At 48.2% G+C, this 21495-nt stretch overlaps 1 protein-coding gene across 1 annotated transcript; it reads right to left on the bottom strand.

Moving 5' to 3' along the window:
• Positions 1-535: 535 nt before the first annotated feature.
• On the bottom strand, positions 536-21354 carry WDR62 (WD repeat domain 62). The gene is made up of 30 exons (XM_081962337.1): positions 21028-21354; positions 19840-19931; positions 19251-19313; positions 18500-18557; positions 17364-17534; positions 16548-16682; positions 15883-16065; positions 15637-15797; positions 14256-14430; positions 13506-13643; positions 13164-13339; positions 12368-12459; positions 11471-11596; positions 11092-11159; positions 10005-10126; positions 9674-9749; positions 9093-9204; positions 8738-8801; positions 8395-8517; positions 8157-8299; positions 7408-7460; positions 6596-6799; positions 5473-5615; positions 4995-5116; positions 3988-4107; positions 3382-3508; positions 3189-3294; positions 2132-2198; positions 1614-1699; positions 536-1154 (listed from the first exon to the last, which is right to left on the bottom strand). The coding sequence occupies exons 1-30, from the start codon at positions 21151-21153 to the stop codon at positions 888-890; spliced, it is 3699 nt and encodes a 1232-aa protein (XP_081818463.1). The 5' UTR covers positions 21154-21354; the 3' UTR covers positions 536-887.
• Positions 21355-21495: the final 141 nt, after the last annotated feature.

Below are 21495 nucleotides of genomic sequence, written 5' to 3'. Positions count from 1 at the left end.
TGGGAGATTTTTCTTCCTGCTGCTTTGCATTCGAGAGCAAGCAGGTCTCTCTCTTCAAACAGCTCCAGATTTCCATGTCTTGCTGAGTGCTCCGATTTGAATAAACCTGTCTCCGTGGTCAGCTTTCGGAGCGGTGTGACTTTAATGGGCGCGCCCTTTTTTCTTTTTTTCTTTTGATTAACAAAGCAACCCGGGAAACGGCTCATCTGCAGCTTGAGCACCGGTTTCATGGACAGAGTTTTGGGAAACATTTACCTGCAAGCCGGATTGAAAATAGATGAAGTGCAGGTTGTCCTTGAGTTACCACCGTTGGTTTAGCAACCGTTCAAAAGCTAAAACGGCCCTGAAGAAATGACCATTTTTCACAGACATGACCATCGCGGCATTCCCGTGGCCACACAATCAAAATTCAGAAGATTCATATTTATGACAGTTGCAGTGCCCCCAAAACTCGTTTGAAACAGGAAAACACCGCTGCCTCTCTGGAAGTTTTCTCCCGGAGGTTCACACATGACAAATTCAGTCTGCACCTCTCTTTCGAATCCAAAAAATACTTTATTATATTTAAAACCTTTAAAAAACACACACATTACAAAGCTGTGCGGCAGCCCAAGTTAAAAATAGCACCATAGGAGAATTTCAAGACGCCCCTTTTGAATTTTCTAGAGTCTTCTAAAAACATTATTTATTAATTTTTGTCATAAAAAGAGGCGTTCAAATTGTCAGCGTTACTGGGCAAACCTTTGAACTCTTCCTATGGATGCGAACAAAGTGCTGAAAGGCAACACGTGAATCGGTGCTCATGTTGGACGGTCAGCTCCTCAGGAGTCACAACAAAACGGACATCCGTGTGCCACAAATGTGCGGAAGGGAAGGAACGAAGCCCTTCAAGGCAGGCTGGTTTTCCGGGCCTCCTCCAGCTTCTTCTGAACCACGTTCAGGAGAGAGTCAGAGTAATGCTTCAGCAGCGTGTGGGCCTCGCCTTCCTGGAGGCAGATCGGCCAGAAGGATGAGGGGTCGGTGGCAACGGCGACATCGGCCTTATCCTTGCAGTCTCTGGTCGCCAGCTCGCTCTTCATCCAGCAGAAGGTGCTAGAAAGCCTGTGCTGGACGTGGGTGAACTCCTCCTCGGTCCCGCCAGTGCAACAAGACACCTGAAACATTGGAACCCTTTCTGACACGGCCAGCTGTCTATCCCCAGGTGAAGCAAGGACTTCCTTGCCTCTCTTCCCGCGGTGGCGTTAAAATAAAGGAAACCCCAAAGGAACAGAGGTGGGGATAGAAGGAGGGTGTGGTCAAGATGGCCGTGAGGTTAAAAGCTCTACTTTCTTCAACATGTGCTGCCATGTTTGTTTGATCACACCTTAGGGACAGGGATGATAAAAGTGGTATCTTAGAATATAACACAGAAGTGTCCAACCTTGGTCCCTTTAAGACTTGGGGACTTCAACTCTCAGAATGGGAATTCTGGGAGTTGAAATCCACAAGTCTCAAAGGGACCAAGGTTGGACACCTCTGATGTAGCACAAAGCGCATTAGTAACTTGGCCCACCCATCCAAGTAAAACTCCATCTTTCTTTCTTTTTGTAAAATGCAGAGTCACCCACCCTTACCTTATCGTACAGTTGCAAAGTCTCTTGAAATTTGAGGCGTAGGGTCTGCAGGCTCCCCTCAAAACTTCTGACGAGACCCTGAATTTCTGAGAACAGAGAGGAAAAATACTAATAACAACAACAAAAGCATTTCTGTCTTTGGAGATTTCCCAAGGCTAAGGAAAAGACAAAAATCCAGCCGACTGGAATGCCCCCGGCTGCATTCTTTCCAAGGGACAGGTAAACAGCTCCAACTGATCGCGTCAGCTGGCTGTTCCTTTCCAGGGCATCTACGAGGGACAGTAATCAAGCCCATTTTATTATTTTTATTTATTTATTTATTTTATTTCTTGGATTTCTACACCGCCCCCTCTCCCAAGAAGGGACTCGGGGCGGTGTACAGTCAATGCAGATAAAAATACAATCATAAAACAATTAAATACATTTGGATGGAGGAGATAGGCTGTACATTTTATCCCGAGAAAAGAAAAGAAGAGTTGCTCCAGCTACCTATCTGTTTGTTTGGTCAACATTCTTACCTGAAACACCGGCTGTTTTGGCATCGAGGCTTCCTTTCAGCTCAGGCTGGATTTCTGGGGGAGGTTTCTAAAAACCACGTATTTCACAAAGGTTACATACAGTGGTGAAATTCATTTTTTTTTTACTGCCGGTTCTGTGGGGAAGGTTACTGCAAAATCCCCATTTCCCCCCAATCAGCTGGGACTCGGGAGGCAGGGAATAGATGGGGGCGGGGCCAGACAGAGGTGGCATTTGCCGGTTCTCTGAACTACTCAAAATTCCTGCTACCGGTTCTCCAGAACCTGCCAGTACCTGCTGGATTTCACCCCTGGTTAGAGAGCAACTGAGCAGGTTCTAGGCCAGCAGCTTCGTTTCCCTATCAAGTCAGGAGTATTGTGATTGCTTTGATCAAGGCAAAAAACAGACACCTGGAAACCACTTCTGGACTTTGTGCTTGAGGTAGAAAAAAAAACCCCGAAACTTTGATTTTAGGGTTTTACCGATTAGATAGATACGATGTTACCGAAATGGCTAGTTTAAACTACTAGGTAAAACTAAAACAGTTGTGGTTTGATGTTATTAGCCTATTCTACTGCACCCAAAGGGAGTTGGTAGTCAAGGCTTTCTTTCCTCCCCTTCTTTTCCCACACTTTCCCCTTCCCCTCTCTATTTCCCCTTCTTTTTGTTTTTGTATTTTTTTGTATGTTATATCATAAATAAATAGCATTGTCATCAATATTTTTTAAAAAGGAGTGTTGAGGAATTAATCTAGGGAACGCCAGCAACGTCATCCTCCATTGACCCAAGGGTGCTTTTTTCCCCAGAGGACTTTCTTTGTTTTTCCTTGCAGATGTTTTGCTCCTCAACCAAGAAGCTTCTTCTGTTCTTTAGCATCTTGGATGAGAAGCGAAAAGCCAAGAGAGTTCGGTTGCCTCTTGGCTGCCTCTGGGGAAACCGTGACCTGAGGGACTGAGAGCCTCCGCAGGCGTCATCTTCCAGTCATACAGGCCACCCATCTAATTGCTGCACAGGGATTTTGTGGGTAGCTGTTAAAAGATTTGCACCACACAAACGTGCCTTGAATTTCGTGAAATCGCTGAGTGGTAAGCATTCCTCCGAGAGGCGTTCAGCAGTGGCTGCCTGCGCCAGTGGACAGACTCTTGGGAGAAACGCAGCCGCAAATCTGTGTGGGAGAGAACCATCTCAGAGCAAGTTTTCAGGCGAAGCTTCCCCACAAACGGAGGGGGCAACGTGACCAGAAGCAGCCAACCTGCAATTCTTCTGAGCGCGCGAGAGAAACCTGGCGGAGATGCTCAGGCGAGGATTCAGGAGTGGGCTCTCCCCGTCCTCGCTGTCTTCGAACGGCTGTCGATCTCTGATACAACCATCAAATGTTTCTGGACACAAACAGGAAGGCAGAGAATTTATCCGAGTGACAATAGAAGACAATATTTGGAGCTCAGGGCTGATTTGTGGGGTCCTTGGTGCTCCCTGAGCTTGTTGGTTTTCTTGCAAATGTTTCATGACCTAATTAGGGAACATCATCAGTGATAGAAGGGAGGGAGGATTGCAGAGGGAGGAGGAGGAGGGTACTCTCTGACCTTGCTTGTTTTTCTGCAGATGTTTCATGACCCAACTAGGCAACATCATCAGTGCCAGAAGGGAATGGGGTTTGCTGATGATTGGGTTGAGTAATGACATGTCCAGGAACATCCAATTTAAACTCTAGAATCTTTAAACTGGTACCAATTACCAGCCTTGACCCTAAGTAGATCAGATTCCCGTGTTCAGGTAGCCTGAAATAAACTCATGGTACTTTGGAATTCCATCCCGGCTCCTGGTTTCCTGTTCCTGGCAGAGGCCGGTTCCACGTTACCTTCAAGGGGGCCACCGGCCAGAGTTTCAAAGTGATTCTTGAGGTATCTTTCCTGCTCCGGCGTCTGGGGCAGCAACCCGTTCTGGGAGAAGTTCTCCTCCAGGTTGGCCACCTCGGCCTCTGCAGAGCGGAAAACAAAGGGAAGACTCAGGTGCTGGGGCGGAGGGGGGGGGTTCTAGCCCCCGTTTCAAGCACTCTTCCGTGATACAGGTAGTCCTTGACTTATGACCACAAATGAGTCCAGAATTTATGTGGCTAAGCGAGACATTCATTGAGTTTTGTCCCATTGTACAACTGTTCTTGCCACAGTTCTTAAGGGAATCGCTGCAGTTGTTAAGTGAGTCACACGGCTGTTCAGTGAATCTGGCTTCCCTAATGACTTGGCTTGTAGGAATGCCGCGGAAGTGGATCGCCTGACCCAGGACATTGAAACCGTCATAAGTAGAAGTCGGTTGCCAAGCGGTTGAAGTTTGATCAGGTGACCCCAGGGAGATTGCAACAGTGGCAAGTGTGAAAAACGGTCATAAGTCCCTTTTTTTCAATGTTGCTGTGATTTTGAACCGTCACTAAATGAAATCTCGTAAGTCAAGGACTATCCGTATCCCTCCTCCCTTCTCTTCCTTTCCTTCTCCCTCACCCTTTTGGGGATGGGTGGCAACTGAGCCCACAAGCTCCCCTGCTCTTCCTCCCAATTTTTCTGAGTGGATTGGTGTAAATCCATCACTGGCACAGAAATCACGATTCCACTTTTACGGCTGGCCTTCAGATCGCCTTCCTCAACCTGGCATCCTCCAGAAAGGTGGGCCAGCTCCCAGAATCCTTAGCAATGGCTAAGGGAATTGTGGGAGTTTGAACTTCACACCTGGGAGGCACCAGTTTGCTGTTTGGAGCTGGGTTGGAGATTACAGGAGTTCTCAGACCAGCGACCGGCCGTGCCATGCAAGGAACCCGCTTGGTGCAATACCATGCTGGGGAGGAATCCGTGAAGTCCCTTCCAGGGATCTTACCTTTGTGCTGGTGCCCGGAAACAGGTAGCTCAGCATGCAAGGGAGCCCCAGAGAGGATGATCTCAGGCACCTTGTCTTTGGGGCTCGAGGCTTCCTCCTCAAACAGAGGCTGATGGATTGACCTTCAGAGAGAGAGAGAAAGAAATAATGGGTAGATCTTTCTTAACAGTGGATCTACTCATCCAGGTGTCCTGAAAAACTTGAGAGGGGAGACTCAGCAGGTGAGGGCAACGTAGACCATCTGCCCCAGGGTCTGTGGTCTTCCCAGGCTCCAGAACACAACAGGCCAAAGCAGCGGTCTCCCACCTTGGCAACTTTAAACGAAAGCTGGCTGGGGAATTCTGGGAGTTGAAGTCCTCCAGGCTTAAAGTTCCCAAGGTGGGAGACCGCTGAGCCAAAGGATCAAGCCTCGTCGCTTGAGTCGAGTGGGCCGCCTTGGGATTTCTGTCGGAGAACGCAGAGTCTGCAGAAAACCAACCTCTCCCCGAAGGAAGAACTGCTGTCTGCTTGGGAGACGTAGAGGGTGGTCCCGCTGCCCTCCAGCTCCCGCGGGGTGTCCTCGTCAGAAGACAGATTCGGCTGCTTGAAGTCTTCGGTTATGTTGCCGGGAGAATTCTCAGCCTGCGTGGCGAAGCGAAAACATTCTCCCCCTCTCCTTTCATTCACTCCTTCTCAGGAGTAGCCCTTCGCGATTAAGGGGACTCAGAGATGAATACAGGGGGCCCTCGACTTAACAACCATTGGTTTAGTGACCAAAGTTACGGCGGCACTGAAAAAAAGGGGCTTAGGACCGCTTCTCGCACTTATGACCACAGGTGGCACGCGGAGCCATTTGTCAGGGCACATGAGGCGTTGCTGAGTTCAGCCTTTTTAAAAGCCATTTTCCACCCTCCCAAGGCTCCAGAGGCTTTATAGGAGCCTGGGGAGGGCGAAAACAGCCTCCCTCCCTCCGGAGGCTTCAGGAGCTTCCCTAAGGGCAAACTGGAAGTTCAGGAACGGACTTAGGGCTGGTATAAGCCCTCTGGAGCCTTCGGGGGCCTTCCGGAGGCTTCCCTGAAGTCTTCGAAGGACGAAAAACAACCCAACGGACAAACCGGAAGTCACTTTAGGGCCGTAGGGCTGTTTTTCATCCTCCGGAGGATGAAACCAAGAAACGAGATCCGGATTGTCGTCCCCGGCCCCGATTTCGCCATCAGAGCCTTCCGGAAAGCTCCGTGCAGCTGATAACAGAGCTCCAGATCGATGCAGAGCTTCCTTTATTGGCTGCAGAGGGCTTTCCGGAAGGCTCTGATGGCGAAAGGGGGGGCGGGGGTGACACGTGTGAGCAGCAGCAAGCATCCACAGAAGAAGTGGCTCCTGTTGGTGCCCCTGCCACGAGGTGAGTCAGTAATTAGACTCCCCCCGAAAGGAAGCCCTAGCCATTTTTTCAGGGGTTAAAAGAAAATAAGACCGGGTCTTATTTTCAGGGAAAGACGGGAAATGTGCCTTCTGAACCCTATTCAGATGGATCGCCTGCTTTCTCAGAGGAACGGGGGTGGGGGTGACGTTACTCAGCCAATCAGACCAATCTCCCCCTCCCACCTTCCCCCACCGAGAAGCACCTCCAAAACCAGTCGGTCCAGACTCCGCTGCTCCAGATCCGCCTCGGCCGTGCTGCGGTTCTGAATCGGGGTGAAGTAGCTCAAGTCAGCTTCCAGGATGGTTTTGATGGGTTCCTTGTCGGCTCGCTCAGCCCAACGGCCCTGCGGCTGGTAGCTCACCCTGGAGTGAAAGGCGCCGCTCTCCGAATGGTCTGCTTCACCCAGCTGGCAAGGAGACAGAGGGAGACGCCCGGAAAGGGGGGAGTCAGGAGACCTGGCTGGCCCTGCCCCCCCCCTCCCCGCCAGCTGGAAAACCCCCAGCAACAATCTGCATTGGTAGAGGGCAGATTTCTCCCAGCAGGGGCCCTCCGGACGGGCGAGACCTCCGTGCCAGCCAGTCCCAACACCTGAAGGGCCAGGTGGGGGGAGGCCAGCTGAAGCAATGAAAGAACGGCTGGCATGGGATGGGCCCAGCGGAGCCAAGCAGCACATCGCTCGTTATTACAGGACGTCCTTGACTTACAACCATTCGTTTAGTGACCGTCAATAACACTGAAAAAAGTGAACGAAGATTGTTTTCACACTTACAAGCGTCCCAGCATGCTAATGGTCACATGATCAAAATTTGGGGCATGATTCGCTTAGCAACCATGGCAAAAAAGTTGTAAAACTGGGTACGATTCAATTCCCGACCGCTTTGCTTAGCAATGGAAATTCTCGTCCCAACTGTGGACGTAAGTCAAGGACCACCTGTACTAATAGCTGTGCTCTCTTCCATCTCCAAAAACCTCCCTGCTCTCTATGGGGCAGCTGGACAATCCCCTGCGACTTACCAGTCTCTTTGCCCACATGGGCAGTTTGCCATTGGACAGGAGACAAACAGGAGCTGGGAAGAGAAAAACCACATGAGGACAGTGAAAGTAACAGCCTTTATGTCTCTAGTAATCCCAAAATAAGGGTCTAAGAAAGGGTGCCCATAATGGTGAGAAGGGGGTTGAATTTTTACCCCCCCCAAAAAAGAGAAAGGTATTAAAAGGAATGAGAGAATAACAGAGTTGGGAGGGACCTCGGAGGTCTTCTAGTCCAACCCCGCCCTGCTCACACGAGAGACCCTATGCCACTCCACACAAGCAATTGTCCAATCTCTACTAACAATGGCAGACAGTGTGTTCCTCTTCCCTCTGAGTAAATAGTTGCAGTTCCAAGCAAGGTGGCTTTGAGGGGACTAATAAGTTCTAATAATACTAATAAATGATTATGGTCCGTCAAATGTTCAGGCTGGGTTTGGCATTTATGCCTCCCTACCGAGTCCTTTCCAAGGACCTGGGAGAGGAATATGTGGATGTTGGGTGGTGTTACAGATTGTTGTTGTTGTTGTTGTTGTTGTTGTTGTTGTTGTTATTATTATTATTATTATTATTATTATTATTATTATTATTATTATTTGTATTGGCTGCCCATCTCTCTGGGCAGCTTACAGGATAATAAAACATGAACAAGCATTACAATCATCAGATATAAAATGACAAAGCAGATAAAATAAACTCCGATAACGCCGGCCGTGTCTTGTCCCAAGACGTACCTGGATCAAGGTCATCTTTAACTGGCGTCTGCAGAGCTAATTCTTCCTCTTCTCCCTCCTCTTCCTCCTCCTCCTCCTCCTCCTCCTCCTCCAGGTCAGAATCAACCAAGTCCCGGTGGGAGTCCCTCTCAAACATTTCCACCCTGGAAAGGAAGGTTCAAAACATGCCCTTCTTTACCCCACCGGGGCAGAGCTTCTGCCCTTCTCCTGAACTCGGGACGCAGGGCTGGTCTGGTACCTGACCCGGGGAGGCCACGCAGAGTCCCCAACCTCCTGCTGCTCCTGGATCTGTTCCAGTTCCCTCAAGTGCTGCTTCATGCAAGCGGTAATTGCAGGGCTCAGGCGCCACACAAAGATGCAACTGCAGAATAAGAGCATGAATAATAAAGACAATCAAGAGCAAAATGGGGAGGCCTCCTGGTGTGGGGCTCCAGCCTGGATCTGAAGCGGCCCCACTGCACATCCCTCAAAACTGCCCCCCCCCCTGGGCATCAAATTCTCCCACTCTCCTTTCTGGGTGAGCTTGGACCCTCACAAGCCTTGAAGCCGAAGGGGCACCTTGGAGAGACCAGGTTGCCCACCTGTCTCCCGAGACGGTGATCAGATGTTTGCAGTCGAAGGTAAATTTCATCCCCGTGACGACTTCTGCAATGTGGGAGAAGGGAATTATTGCGCTGTTCCCCTCGACTGATTTAAACGAAGGTCTTCTGCGCATCACCTGTGTCACTCCGCTTCACAGGATAGACCTCTGAGCATGTGCAAAGCATTAGATCAGCCAGCACAGGTCTCTGCTGGAGGAGAGGAGGAGGAGGAGGAGGTATTTTGGGAATGGATTGGCATGCAAGTTAATAACACACTTGAGAGGAAGCAAGCAAAGGGAGACTGGGTTTGAGAGAAAATCAGAGAAATTCAGAATATCAAGACTGGGAAACAAACCTGAGTGCCCAAACATTTTGGCCACACATTCTCCAGAGCGGAAGTCGATGATGGAAATGCTTTTATCTGAGCAACTAGTAGCCAGGAATGTTCCAGAAGGATCAAACTGGACCTACAGAGGGATCCAGGCATCAAGTGGTCACTTCTCTGCAAATTACTCAGTCTCTCTCTCTACCTACCTACCTACTTACCCTATCCCATCCATCCATCTTCTCTCTCTCTCTCTCTCTTTATCTATCTATCTATCTATCTATCTATCTATCTATCTATCTATCTATCTATCTATCTATCTATCTATCTATCTATCTATCTACCTATCATCTATCTATCTATCTGTCTATCTCATCCGTCCATCTATCCATCCATCCCTCCATCCATTGCCCATCTCCCTCACAGAAGGATTCTGGATGAAGTACAAATAAAATTAGGGGCCGAGGGACAATTAGCCAAATTTTTGATCTTTCCTGAGCTTCTCTGAGGCATTAAATTCTCATCTGGAAAAAGAAATCCCCCACTGCCAGCCATGACCAGTCCCCAATTCTGCCCTGGGGACAGCACATTTTTCTGTGCCTCTCCGTCACCTTCAGCAGGGATCCATCGTCACCGTGGGCCCCTTTGTAGCAGCCCTTCTGCTTCCCGCTGACCGTGTTGTATATCCTGGAAGGGGAGAATTAAGCTCATCTCAGAGCCTGCAGAATCTGGCTGGCTCAAGGCAGAGGCCTTACGGGCAGAAGGCGCCTCTGGTCTCCACTGCACCCCCGGTTTCTTCCTCCCTAAGACTGAACTCCAGTCCCGGCCTGGGGAAAGGCCATTTCCTCCCTTATTTTCTCCACCCGGGAATTAAAATCCCCAGGAGGACCTCAAATGCTGCAATCCCAGAGGGCCAGGAGAGCGATAGAGAGAGCATCTCACCTGACGTTCCTGTCCTGGCAGGCCACAGCCACGTACTTCTGAGTTATATCCACGTCCATGTCGTACAGAGTGGTCTTCTCAGCCACGTGGTGAGACCGGATAAAATTAATTCCACCTCCGACCTGCAGTGAGGAAGCAAACACTCTAAGGAAGTGTAACCTTTTTCTTCTTGGGTGCCAAAAATGCAAGCACGCGTGTGCGATAGCGCGAATGCATGCCACACCCATAATGCAAAGCACAGGTTTTTCCTCAGGGAGGGGAGGCCGTTTTCACCCTCTCCAGGCTCCAGAGGCTTTCCTAGGGCCAAAATGGCCTCCCCCGGCCTTCTGGAAGGCCGAAAATCATCTGGCCAGGGCACACATGCACGCTGGAGCTAACGGCAGGTATGGCTCCGTGTGCCACCTGTGATACGTGTGCCATAGGTTCACCCTCATGGCTCTAAGGGGAGGCAGGGATTTTGATCCAGCCAGCTTAAAATTATGGGCAACAATCTCTCCACAACTGAGGACCCTCCAAACGGGTTGGCTTTCAACTGGGAAGCAATTGACTTCCAGAATAAGCCCACCAAGGACAGAGGCAGAGTGGACCTATACACTGTGACTCCAAGAACGGGGAAAGTCATTTTAATGCAAAAAGGAGAAAATCAGCAATATTCTGCTAATTATGACCAGGAATTCCCCACAAGGAGAACCTGTAGGGATACAAATGCATCCTAGCCTGCCGTTGTAATGCTTCATCCAGATTCCCGGGAGAAGAGCACAGAGACCCTCTCCCAGCCATTTGGGGTCAGTGCAGACTATACTTTATGCAGGTCCTGCCTGACCATCAGCTGTCCGGATAAATTTGCCCAGGAAAGTTTGTTCAATCTCCTTAAATCAGCCTAAAGGAAACGGCCGACGGAACCCCACAGGGCACCAAATTATGAATCCACAGCTCATGTTTAACTAAATATATTCAATTTATATGCACCCAACTCCAGCTGACTCTGTTCTACTCTTTATATCTATTTATATTCTGTCCAGACAGCCCTCCAGCTAAGAACCTTAATTGCATGTTTTTATAATATAATCATAAATAATCTGAGAACCTTTTGCGCGCTGCGAAAATAGATGCTTTTGTCAGCTCCACAGCTAATCATCTGAATGCAGCTATTTCCTATGATGGAGAAAAGAAAGTCAGACAGATCAGCCTTCTCATGTTCATGTAATTTATCTTTTATAATAATTTTCTTAGATTTATGCTTTTAAATTTTTTTTTAGATTTATGCTTTTAATTTTTTTTTAGATTTATGCTTTTATTATTATTATTATTTTAGATTCATGCTTTTAGATTTCTGCTTCATCCCTAAAATAAAGCCCAGTTTTTCCATCCTGCAGGAAGACCGGGCTCCATGCTCCTGCGATCCCTAAGCCAACATGGTTTGAGAAAGAAGGACTCTCTCCGAGTGGTCTGAAGCAGCGGCTCACCAGTGAATTTGACCGCTGTTATAGCCGAGGAGTGGTCGTCCAAAGTCTGCTCCAGTTTATAACCACTTCTCACGTTCAGTACATGAATCAGCCGGTCTCGGCTCGCTGAGGCCAAGAGCGCCAGGCCTACGGACAGAGGGGGAAAACCTTCAGTTGCCTCTCTTTCAAAGGGAGTCAGAAGCTGCTCCCGGAAATCCCAAGAATTGCCAGGACAGAATTGTTCAGATACCCAGCAGGGTGTGTGTTTGTGGCTGGGGTATCTTTGTGTCTCATGGGTGGGTCTGTACACACAACACAACACAACACAACACATGGGTGTCCAATCTTTCAGCTTGCTTGGGCCACCCTGAGTGAGGCGGCTGCATACAATATACAGGTAGGCCTTGACTTGCAACAGTTCATTTAGTGCCCGTTGGAAGTTGCAACGGCACTGAAAAAAGTGACTTATGACCGTTTTTCACACGTACGACCGTTGCAGCTTCCCCACAGTCACAAAATTCAGACACTTGGCAACCAACGGTCGCAGTGATGCGATGGGATCCCCTTTTGCGATCTTCTGACAAGCAAAGTCAATGTGGAGGCCAGATTCGCTTAACAACCGTGTTACTAATTTAAAACCTGCAGGGATTCACTTAACAACCACGGCAAAGAAGGTTGTAAAGTGGGGCAAAACTCACTTAAGAAATGTCTCACTTAACAACAGAAATGTTGGGCTCAATTGTAAGTTGAGGACTACCTGTATTTAAAATAGTTAACGTATATAAATCACATAGTGTTAAAATTTTACCACCTAGTGGGCCCACATTACTAGCTGTTTGGGGCTGCATGGAACCCCCAGGGTGGCAGGTTAGACATAAAAAACTTCATCTGCACAAATTCCCAGATTTAAAAAGCAACCTGTTTCTGGCTTGGAATATTCTAAGCAGAGGACTTCCGAATCGTGGGCCTCAAATTTCATCACTTCCGCCATGAATTTTAGCTCATGTATCCTGCAAGACAAAAAAACAATTTTTTAAAACGGTTTGAAAGTGAACGTATTGGAATCCAAGTTTGGTACTTCTCCGAGAGCACCGGGGGTGGGGGGAGTGGGAGGGGGGCAGAATCAGAAGTACAAAACCTGTCAGAAATACGAAAACCTACCAGCCACAACTGAGGGAGCAAAACCAGTCACTTTGCTGGTGATATTTTATGGCCCTTGATTCCCAGATAATGATCTGCAGGCCGGCTTCAAATTATGAACAAAGCTAGACAGTTCTGAACTGAGTTTTGCCCCATTTTGCCCGAGTTGTTAAATGAAGCACTGCAGTAACATGGTTGTTAAGTGAACCTGGCTTCCCCATCATTAGAAGGTCACAAAAGGGAATCAGGTGACCATAAGACATTGCAACAGTCATAAACGTGAGTCAGTTGCCAAGCATCTGAATTCTGATCATGTGACTGAGGAGATGCCACAACAGTCGTAAGTGTGAAAACCGATCGTAAGTCACTTTTTTCCAGTGCCGTTGTCACTTCAAACTGTCACTAAAAGAACGGTTGTAAGTCAAGGACTATCCGTACTTGTCAGATGGATTAGTCGATGCCTTGGCCAGCTGTGAGTGTCGGACTAAAGTTTTATCCCAATAGGGAAGGGACAGAGAAGCCTAAGTGGGGACCGCTTCCACCAGGGAAGGAACAACGCTGATCCCAGACCCACCTCAGATTCCCGGTTCTGTCCCCAGAGGCCAGGTGCTGGCCATCCGGGCTGATCTGCATCACTCGGACGCCGTATTTTACGTCAAGGTAGCCGACGTTGTCGTTTCGCTCCAGGAAATTCGTTGAATCTTGCAAATACTGGACGCCCTTTTCCACGTACACAACCTTCAGCAGGTTCTTTAGGGAGGAAACGGGGCATCACGCCACTTCAAAAGAGAGCCGGTTCAAAGGAAATTAAGAGTTTCCAATCCTCCTCAGCCCTTGGAATACACTCAGTCTTGTGGGTGGGGGGCGGGGGGGAGCCAATCTTACAACCGCCAGGTGAGAAAGGTGGGAAACTTACGTCGCTGTAGACGTTCTTCTTGAAAGGTCCATGCGTGTTGTTTTCCAAGTTCCAAAACCGTATAGTGCTGTCTGAGGAACACGTTAGGAAGGATCCTGGGGGCAAACAGCCTTGGTGGGCTTCAAACTCAGGATACACCTAGGATGGAGCCCACGAGAGACAAGTGAGAATATCAACACTGATGATCTTCAAACTCAGGATAAACCAAAGGTGGAGCCCATGTGGATTCTTTGGTGTAAATTCTTTGGAAGGAACTGAAACTAGAGAAGGAATATCCCAAATTCACAGGAGACAGGTGGGAACATCAATTGATCAGATGTAGTTCATGCTACAAGAGAGCAAGTGGGACTATCAACACTCTAGAGCAGGGCTATCCCACTTTGGCAACTTTAAGACTTGTGGACTTCAATTCCCAGAGTTCTGGGAACTCTGGGAGTTGAAGTCCACAAGTCTTAGAATTGCCAAGGTTGGAGATCCCTGGGGACCGACTTCTTCTCATCCCTTCTTCTTCTCATCCCTTCTTCTTCTCATCCCTTCTTCTTCTCATCCCTTCTTCTCATCCCTGTCCTTGCCACAGAATCAACGGGGGCTGAGCTCTGCAGACAAGGGAGACCCGCTCAGGGAGCAGAGGACTTCCCTTCCAACTCAAGAGACCTTCTGGGGAAGCCACCCAGGATCTTAGCAAGTGACTTCCAGGAAGTACTTTGTTCCTGCTGTCCCCCTCCGTTCCCAATGGAAGGGGCCCATTACCTCCACATTCCAGACAAAGGAGCTGTGGAAGAGGTCAGACCACACTTTCCTGGCGTGGCCAATGTCCTTCACATCCCAAATGTAGATGCTGTGATCCTTGTACATGCAGGAGAGCCAGTGACGGCGAGGGTCGAAGACGACGGCAATAGCATCTGGAAAGGAGGCATCTGGCCTTCTGGAAAACACCAAAGACGGGAGGGAAGAGATTCCAATGTGCTGGATTGTAATTTCCACAAAACCTTTTAGCTGCTCTGGCTGGGGTTGCGGGGGAGGGGGGGGAGCCATTAGCTGTGGAAAGATGGGTTCTTCCCAACGAATCAAAGAGCCCGTACCTGATGCTTACTCAGATGCAGGATTTGTAGCTAGGAAAAAGCAAGGATTGGGGGAGCCAGTACGGCCTAGTGGTTAAGGCTCCAGGTTAGAAAAGCCAGTTTGGTGACTTTGAGCCAATCACCAGGAGATGGAGAGTTCTAGTCCTGCCTTAGGCACAAAAGTCGGCTGGGTGACTATGGGCCAATTGCCAGGAGACTGGGAGTTCTAGTCCTGGACTACTGCAATGCCCTCTACATGAGGCTTCCCTTGGGACGCATCCGAAGACTACAGCTAGTCCAGAACGCAGCCGCGCGGGTGATTATGGGGAGCTCAAGATACTCCCACGTGACACCTCTCCTGCGCGAGCTGCACTGGCTACCTGTGGTTTTTCGGGTGCATTTCAAGGTATTGATTACCATCTTTAAAGCGCTCCATGGCACAGGACCCAGTTACCTGCGGGATCGTATCCTCCCGCACACATCCCTACGACCAATCCGCTCTCACAGGGAGGGACTACTACTGGTGCCGTCCACTAGGCAGTGCAAGCGGGCGACGCCTAGGGGTAGGACCTTCTCTGTGATGGGCCCAACCCTCTGGAATGACCTCCCCCCCGACATTAGAACTACCACTGACTTCCGTTCCTTCCGTCAAAAATTAAAGACTCACCTGTTTCGATTAGCTGGCCTGGCACATTCTTAGTTTTTACCTCCCGGTGGATATATTTTAATGGGTAATTTTGGGTAATATTTTAACTCCTGGGTTATTAGAGTTTTTAATGTACTATATTTATTATTCTATATACAGTCTTGCAACCTCCTCCACCTACGTATTTAATTATTTAACTGTTTTATGTATGTATTTTATAACGCATTTTAGTGACTGTACACCGCCCCGAGTCCCTTTCGGGAGAGGGGGCGGTCTATAAATACGAATAATAAATAAATAAAATAAATTGGCCAGGAAAGCTGGTCAGGTGGTTTTGGGCAGTGAAGAGAGCACAAAGGGGTGGGTGGCACGGGGTCTATCGGGTGCCCCTGTATTTTCCAGCTCAGCCTGGGCAACGCCATACCTCAGGATGGGCTCTGCAGCCACATCGGTGCCCAGGTGGTGCGGCTTGGGCAAATCTGAGAGGTAGTGCAAGTTGTGTGCTTGGAATAGGCGCACGGTTCCGTTAGCGCAGCCGCAGAAAATAAACCCTTCGCTGACACAAATGCAATTGGCCAGGGTCACCTGGAGGGAAGGAGAGAAAGAGGCCTTGAGGGCGACCCCAGAGGAGCAAGCGTCTGTTGTGTAGAAGCCGGGATGGCCCACTCGCCTTCAAGTCGATCCATTTCTCCAGGATGCGCTTCTCGTTGAAGAGGCAAAGCAGCCCCGAGTGCGAAATGCAGAAGGTGCTGCCGGCCATCTTGCCCTCGCCACACGCCACGTCGCAGAAGGTGTTGTTGTGGAGCTCCCCGAGGAGTCCGGAGCGACCCACCAGGGGAACCGTCTCCTTGATCTGTAAGAGCCAGGGATCGTCACAGTCCAAGGAGGCGGTCCTCGACTTACGACCATTCAAACTCACAACGGCATAGGGGAAAAAAGAAATTTAGGACCGTTTTTCAGTTACGGATATGCAACCTCCCCGTGGTCACGTGATCCAAATGCAACCACTTGGCAACCGGCTCCTGTTTACGGCCCTTGCTGTGTCCCAAGATCATGAGGAATCCCTTCTGCCTCCGTCGCACAAGCAAAGTCAGTGGGGAAGCCGGATTCACTTCACAAGCACAAAGGTCGAAGAAATGGGGTAAAACTCACTTAACAACTGACTCACTCAACAACTAAACTACCTGTGCCAGGGTGGGGCAACTATGGCTCCTTTGTGATTCCAACTCCCAGAATGCCATGGGGGCTTTCTCAGGAACTCTGGGAGTTGAAGTCCGCAGGTCTAAAAGCGGCCAAGGTTGGACAGGATAGCTGGCATATAAGGAACAGGCTTACCTTGATTTCTCTGGAGCCATCCAAAAACCAGAACTTGACGTGGCGGTGCCCGACCGTCACAAAATAGCTGTCCTCCGAGAAGGAGATGGCCATAACTTTGCAGGAGACTTTGTTGGATGCGATGAGGGTATCGCTCTGTGAGGAATAAAAACCACCCAGCAATCGCGGTAAGATGCGAACAGGACAAAAATACACCCTCAACTTACAACCGTTCATTTAATGACCCTTCAGAATTACAAGGGCACTGAAAAAAAGAGAGACTTATGACCAGCTTTCACACTTAGGTCAAAATTCAGACACTTGGCAACTGACTCACATTTATGACAACCAGAGTGTCCCGGGGTCACGTGATTCCTCTTTTGAGACCTTCTGGCAAGCAAAGTCAGTGGGGAAGCCCGATTCACTTAACAACCGGGCGACTAATTTAACAACTGCAGGGATTCGCTTTACAACTTTGGAAAGGAAGTTCGTAAAGTGGGGCGAAACTCACTTAACAAACGTCTCGCTTAGCAACAGAAATGTTGGGCTCATTTGTGGACATATGTCAAGGAGTAGCTGTATCCCGAAAACAGAGTTTGTAAAGTCTGAGTGAGTGGCTCCGTCATGCTTAACTGCGGCTTGAATGACCAAGCCGTAACATCGCGGTTCTCTTAACCTGCTAAACCAAAACCCAACCCGTCATATTACGACCGTCAGGATGTGAGGACGGTATCAAAGTTCTCCTGTTCTATCCATTATATCTGGATTCTTCTGCTGCGGAATCTGTACTTTGTCCCTCATGGGAGTCCCCGTGGATCCTGCAGGAGAGCTTCTTACCTTCCAATCCCACACGTTCACTTTCATGTCGTGAGGATACCCGACTGACACGAGGTACTTCATACTGGGAGAGAAGGCCACGCAGGCCACGCCGTGCTTGTGGCCATGAAGTTCAGATACTTGGGTCTTCTCCTCTACATCCCAGACTCGGACGGCTGGCTGGTGCCCGTTCTGCAGGCAGGAAAACCAGAAGAGAGACAGTTTAGTCTAGGGCTTAAGACGCCAGGTTAGAAATTGGGAGATGGTGAATTCTAGACCTGCCAGGCATGAAAGACAGCTGGGTGACTTTGGGCCAATCAGCAGGAGACAGTGAGTTCTAGTCCTGCCTTAGCCAGGAAAGTTGGCTGGGTGACTTTAAGCCAGTCCCTCTCTCTCTCAGCCCCACTCACCTCGCAGGGTTGTTGTTATGAGGAAAATAGAAGGAGGAAGGCATATTAGGTATGTTTGCCACCTTGAGTTATTTGAAAAAATAATAGACAGGATGCCAATAAATAAATGATCAGAACAGACCTTCATCTGATCACCAGTCAACTCAACTAAGCAGCTGCCTTAAAGACTACACAAACTTTTCACACCATTCAGAAAGAAAGAAGCTAAAAAACTAAACCTTGAGAGAAAAACACAAAGGAAACATATCAAATGTAATTTAGACTAGCTTCAATCCATGCTTCTCCATTCCTTTCTACCTTTGGTCCTATCACTTCCATAAAGGGCTTCTTGCTTAGCCTTTGCTCTTCTCTCTTTCCTCCTGCAATTGTTTTCATGAGTTTGATTCTCACTCATTCTCTTCACTGGCCTACCCCAAGGCCCTTCTTTCCTAATGGCCATAATGGCTTTTGTATTCAATCCGCACTCATCCTTAAGGAAGCTCTTCCTGTTTCATCATAACCACCTCTCAAGTATGTCGTTCCCATTGGGGATAGTCCTGCATGATTTATAGAGCCTTTATGGTTCAGGACTCCCCGGGGAAGAACAGCAAACTCAACTGATGACTGTTAACATGGTGAAGAGTTAATAAATAGACTGGTTCTTCGCAACACCCTCCCCCCCTTTTTTAAACCTATTTTTCTTATTATTTTTACTTGGTGTTCGTTTTTATCTTTTTAATTGTATTCTCTATTAAAAGAGTTACTCACCTCTCCAGTGGCCATGTATTTCCCATCGGGAGAGAAAGACAAAGCGCTCACAGTTTTCCTTAAGAGAGAAAAACCTTCATTACTTTCTGTCTTCATAGAAATGAATACTATTAGAATACATCCACTAAGGGAAGTCCTCGACTTACAGCCACTATTGAGCCCCAAATTTTCATTGCTAAGGAAGAAGTTGTGAGTTTTGCCCCATTTTAGGAACTTTCTTGCCATAGCTGTTAAGTGAATCCCTGGAATTGTTAAGCGAATCACACAGTTTTAAGTGAATCTAGTTTCCCCCATTGACTTTGTCAGAAGATCACAAATGGGGATCACGTCACTTTGTGGGGCGCTGCAACCATCATAAGTAGATGCCAGTTGCCAAGTGCCTAAATTCTGATCATGTGACCATGTAGATGTCATAAGACCAGTCAAAAGTCTTTTTTCAGCGCTAATAAAACTGTTGTAAATTGTAATTGCTGTAAGTTGAGGACTACCTGCATTGGCTGGCTGACATCAAAGCATTGGATATCCTGCCCTCCCAGACCTTTTTATCCAACAAATGCAACTACCGACAGTTTCCACTACTGACTATTTCTCCACCATTTGTAAGGAAATTACCAAAAAATGCTTCCTGCATTGCTTGTCCCCAGTGAATTGACCGATTGTGGAGCAATTGAACCTCGTGGCCCACCTGATCCCTGCAAAACTCTTAAAGCTTCAGGAAGGATAAAAGTCGAAATCAAAAGTTGTGGCTTACCTGGCCGTATTAAAGATGTGCCTTTGCTTGTTCTTCTGGGGATTGAAAATCACAACCACACATCTGAAGAAAAGATGGAAATGTTGACGTGGGAGAAAATTTCCCAGGATTCAAAAGGGGAGGAAAAATTTGAGAACCTTTGTAGGCGAAAACGCATTGGAATCGCAGTCCTGTTGCTTTCAATGACGCTAAATCAAAGACACTCAGAGTGAACCAGGGTAAGCCTCTGGCCTTGGACAAGAAAAACCTGGAAACTCTTTTAAATCGTATATCAGAACTGAATCTGATCAAACTGCAGCTAAATTATGTTTTTTCTGAACAAGCCATCAACACAAGCAATAAAGTGTGGTTTGTGATAAGGGCCCCTTTAACGGAAAACGTTAATGAAAATTAAACACACTGCCAGCTTGGGCCCTAAAGAGAACTGGTATGTTATTAAAAATTGGAGGAACTTAGAATAACTTTATTGTCACTTTAAATGTACACTGATTGGCATACATTAAAATGAAATTTCATTGTATACAGCTCTAAAAGGGTTACCACCACTAATACACACTAATATTTCAACCCACCGTAGCAAAACACTTACCCTGTTGGATATGCTACCTGTCCTGAGTTTGGGTCACAAGTTAAGCCATTGCTGGTCTGAGCAGTTATTCCCAACACTCGCTCAAGAATCACCTGGTTGAAAACAAGACAAAGCATTGTGGACCCTGCCAATCCTCCTTTTCCCCAGTACACGAGAAACCTGACTGATTTTTCGATGTGATTAATACATACGTGTGTGTGTGTGTGTGTGTGTGTGTGTGTGTGTTGTGTGTAAATACAATTGGCAAAAGAAAGCTCAGGACCGTACAGGTTGGAAACATGCAGAAGAAGCCTTCATCCTACAGTGGATAGACAATGGCTAAAATGATGATTAGATAGACAGACAGACAGAGGATGGCTAGATGAATGATAGATGGTAGATAAATGAGATATGGAGAGAGAGAGAGAGAGAGAAGATAAATGAGATCTGGATGGATGGAGTGAGAGAGAGGATGGATAGGTGAATGATAGATGGTAGATAAATGAGATATGGAGAGAGAGAGAGAAGATAAATGAGATCTGGATGGATGGAGTGAGAGAGAGGATGGATAGGTGAATGATAGATGGTAGATAAATGAGATATGGAGAGAGAGAGAGAGAGAGAGAGAAGATAAATGAGATCTGGATGGATGGAGTGAGAGAGAGGATGGATAGGTGAATGACAGATGGTAGATAAATGAGATATGGATAGAGTGATATAATGATGAGTGACAGATAGAAAGATAGAAATGGAAGGAGATAGATACATAGATAGATAGATATCCGGAGGTAGATATATATATATAAATATGGATATATACAGTATTATATATGTATGTACATGTATGAAGATTTTATCTAATTTATCATCTTATCTATCTAATCTAATCTATCTAATCTATCTATTTTATATCTAATCTATCTAGATCTCATCTATCTATCTTATATTCCATCTATCTTATATCTCATCTATCTCATCCATCCATCCAGAGCAGGGGTCCCCAAACGTTCCAACTTTAAGACCCCTCCTGGGAGTTGAAGTCCACAAGTTTTAAAGTTGCCACCTTTGAAGACCTCTGATCTACAGAACTCTTTTCTGGGATACGCCCAATCTCCGGCCCCGCCCACACGTCACGCACCCCTGGGCTCCTCCCCTTTCCCGCCCCACCGCGACGGCTCCACCCTTCCTTGGCTTGACCCCGCCCCTCACCGCCTCCTCCGGCCCTTGCTGTTTCGACCTTCGCCTCAGGCTGAGGAGAGGCGGCGACTCGAGGCTCGGATTCGTCGTTCGCGGGTACAAGCAGCCGCCTCCCGCTCCTCCTCCTCCGCCGGCCATCTTCCCTACCGAGGCCGACTGCTTGCCAACCGTCGGGCCTCTCCCCCCCTCAGCCGCCGCCGCGGCTCAGCGCCCCTTAACCGTCCCAAACAGCGCGCGGAAACGATGCTGCGCAACGGTTGGCAGCCGCCGCGTCAATCACGCCCGGAAGCGGCCAATCGGAGGCAGACTTTGCGACTAACGGTCCGCCTCCAAAGTAGAAACCTTCCGCACCGGCGCGCGCCATCGCTTTCCTTTGGACCAATCAGGTGGCGCCGTCCTAGCCGCCGCCCTTCTACGTAGATCCCGGGTTCGAATCTGACCAAACCCACCCAAATTTCGAACATTTCCTTTTTTTCTACT

Source organism: Natrix helvetica (genome assembly GCF_964273705.1).
Source record: "Natrix helvetica genome assembly, chromosome: 9".
Classification (NCBI taxonomy): domain Eukaryota; kingdom Metazoa; phylum Chordata; class Lepidosauria; order Squamata; family Natricidae; genus Natrix; species Natrix helvetica.
The sequence above is the reverse complement of the archived record's forward strand: the minus strand, read 5'-3'. Positions and strand labels throughout refer to the sequence as shown.

Bases quoted from the DNA above. Each gene is read 5' to 3' on its own strand.
- WDR62 (XM_081962337.1), bottom strand. From the start codon at position 21,153: ATGGCCGGCGGAGGAGGAGGAGCGGGAGGCGGCTGCTTGTACCCGCGA. The intron at 8,300-8,394 runs GTACCAGACCAG...CTTCCTTTCCAG, and splicing joins GCGTGGCCTCCCCGGGTCAG to GGTGGAAATGTTTGAGAGGG. The intron at 3,295-3,381 runs GTTGGCTGCTTC...TCTCCCACACAG, and splicing joins CGCGCTCAGAAGAATTGCAG to ATTTGCGGCTGCGTTTCTCC.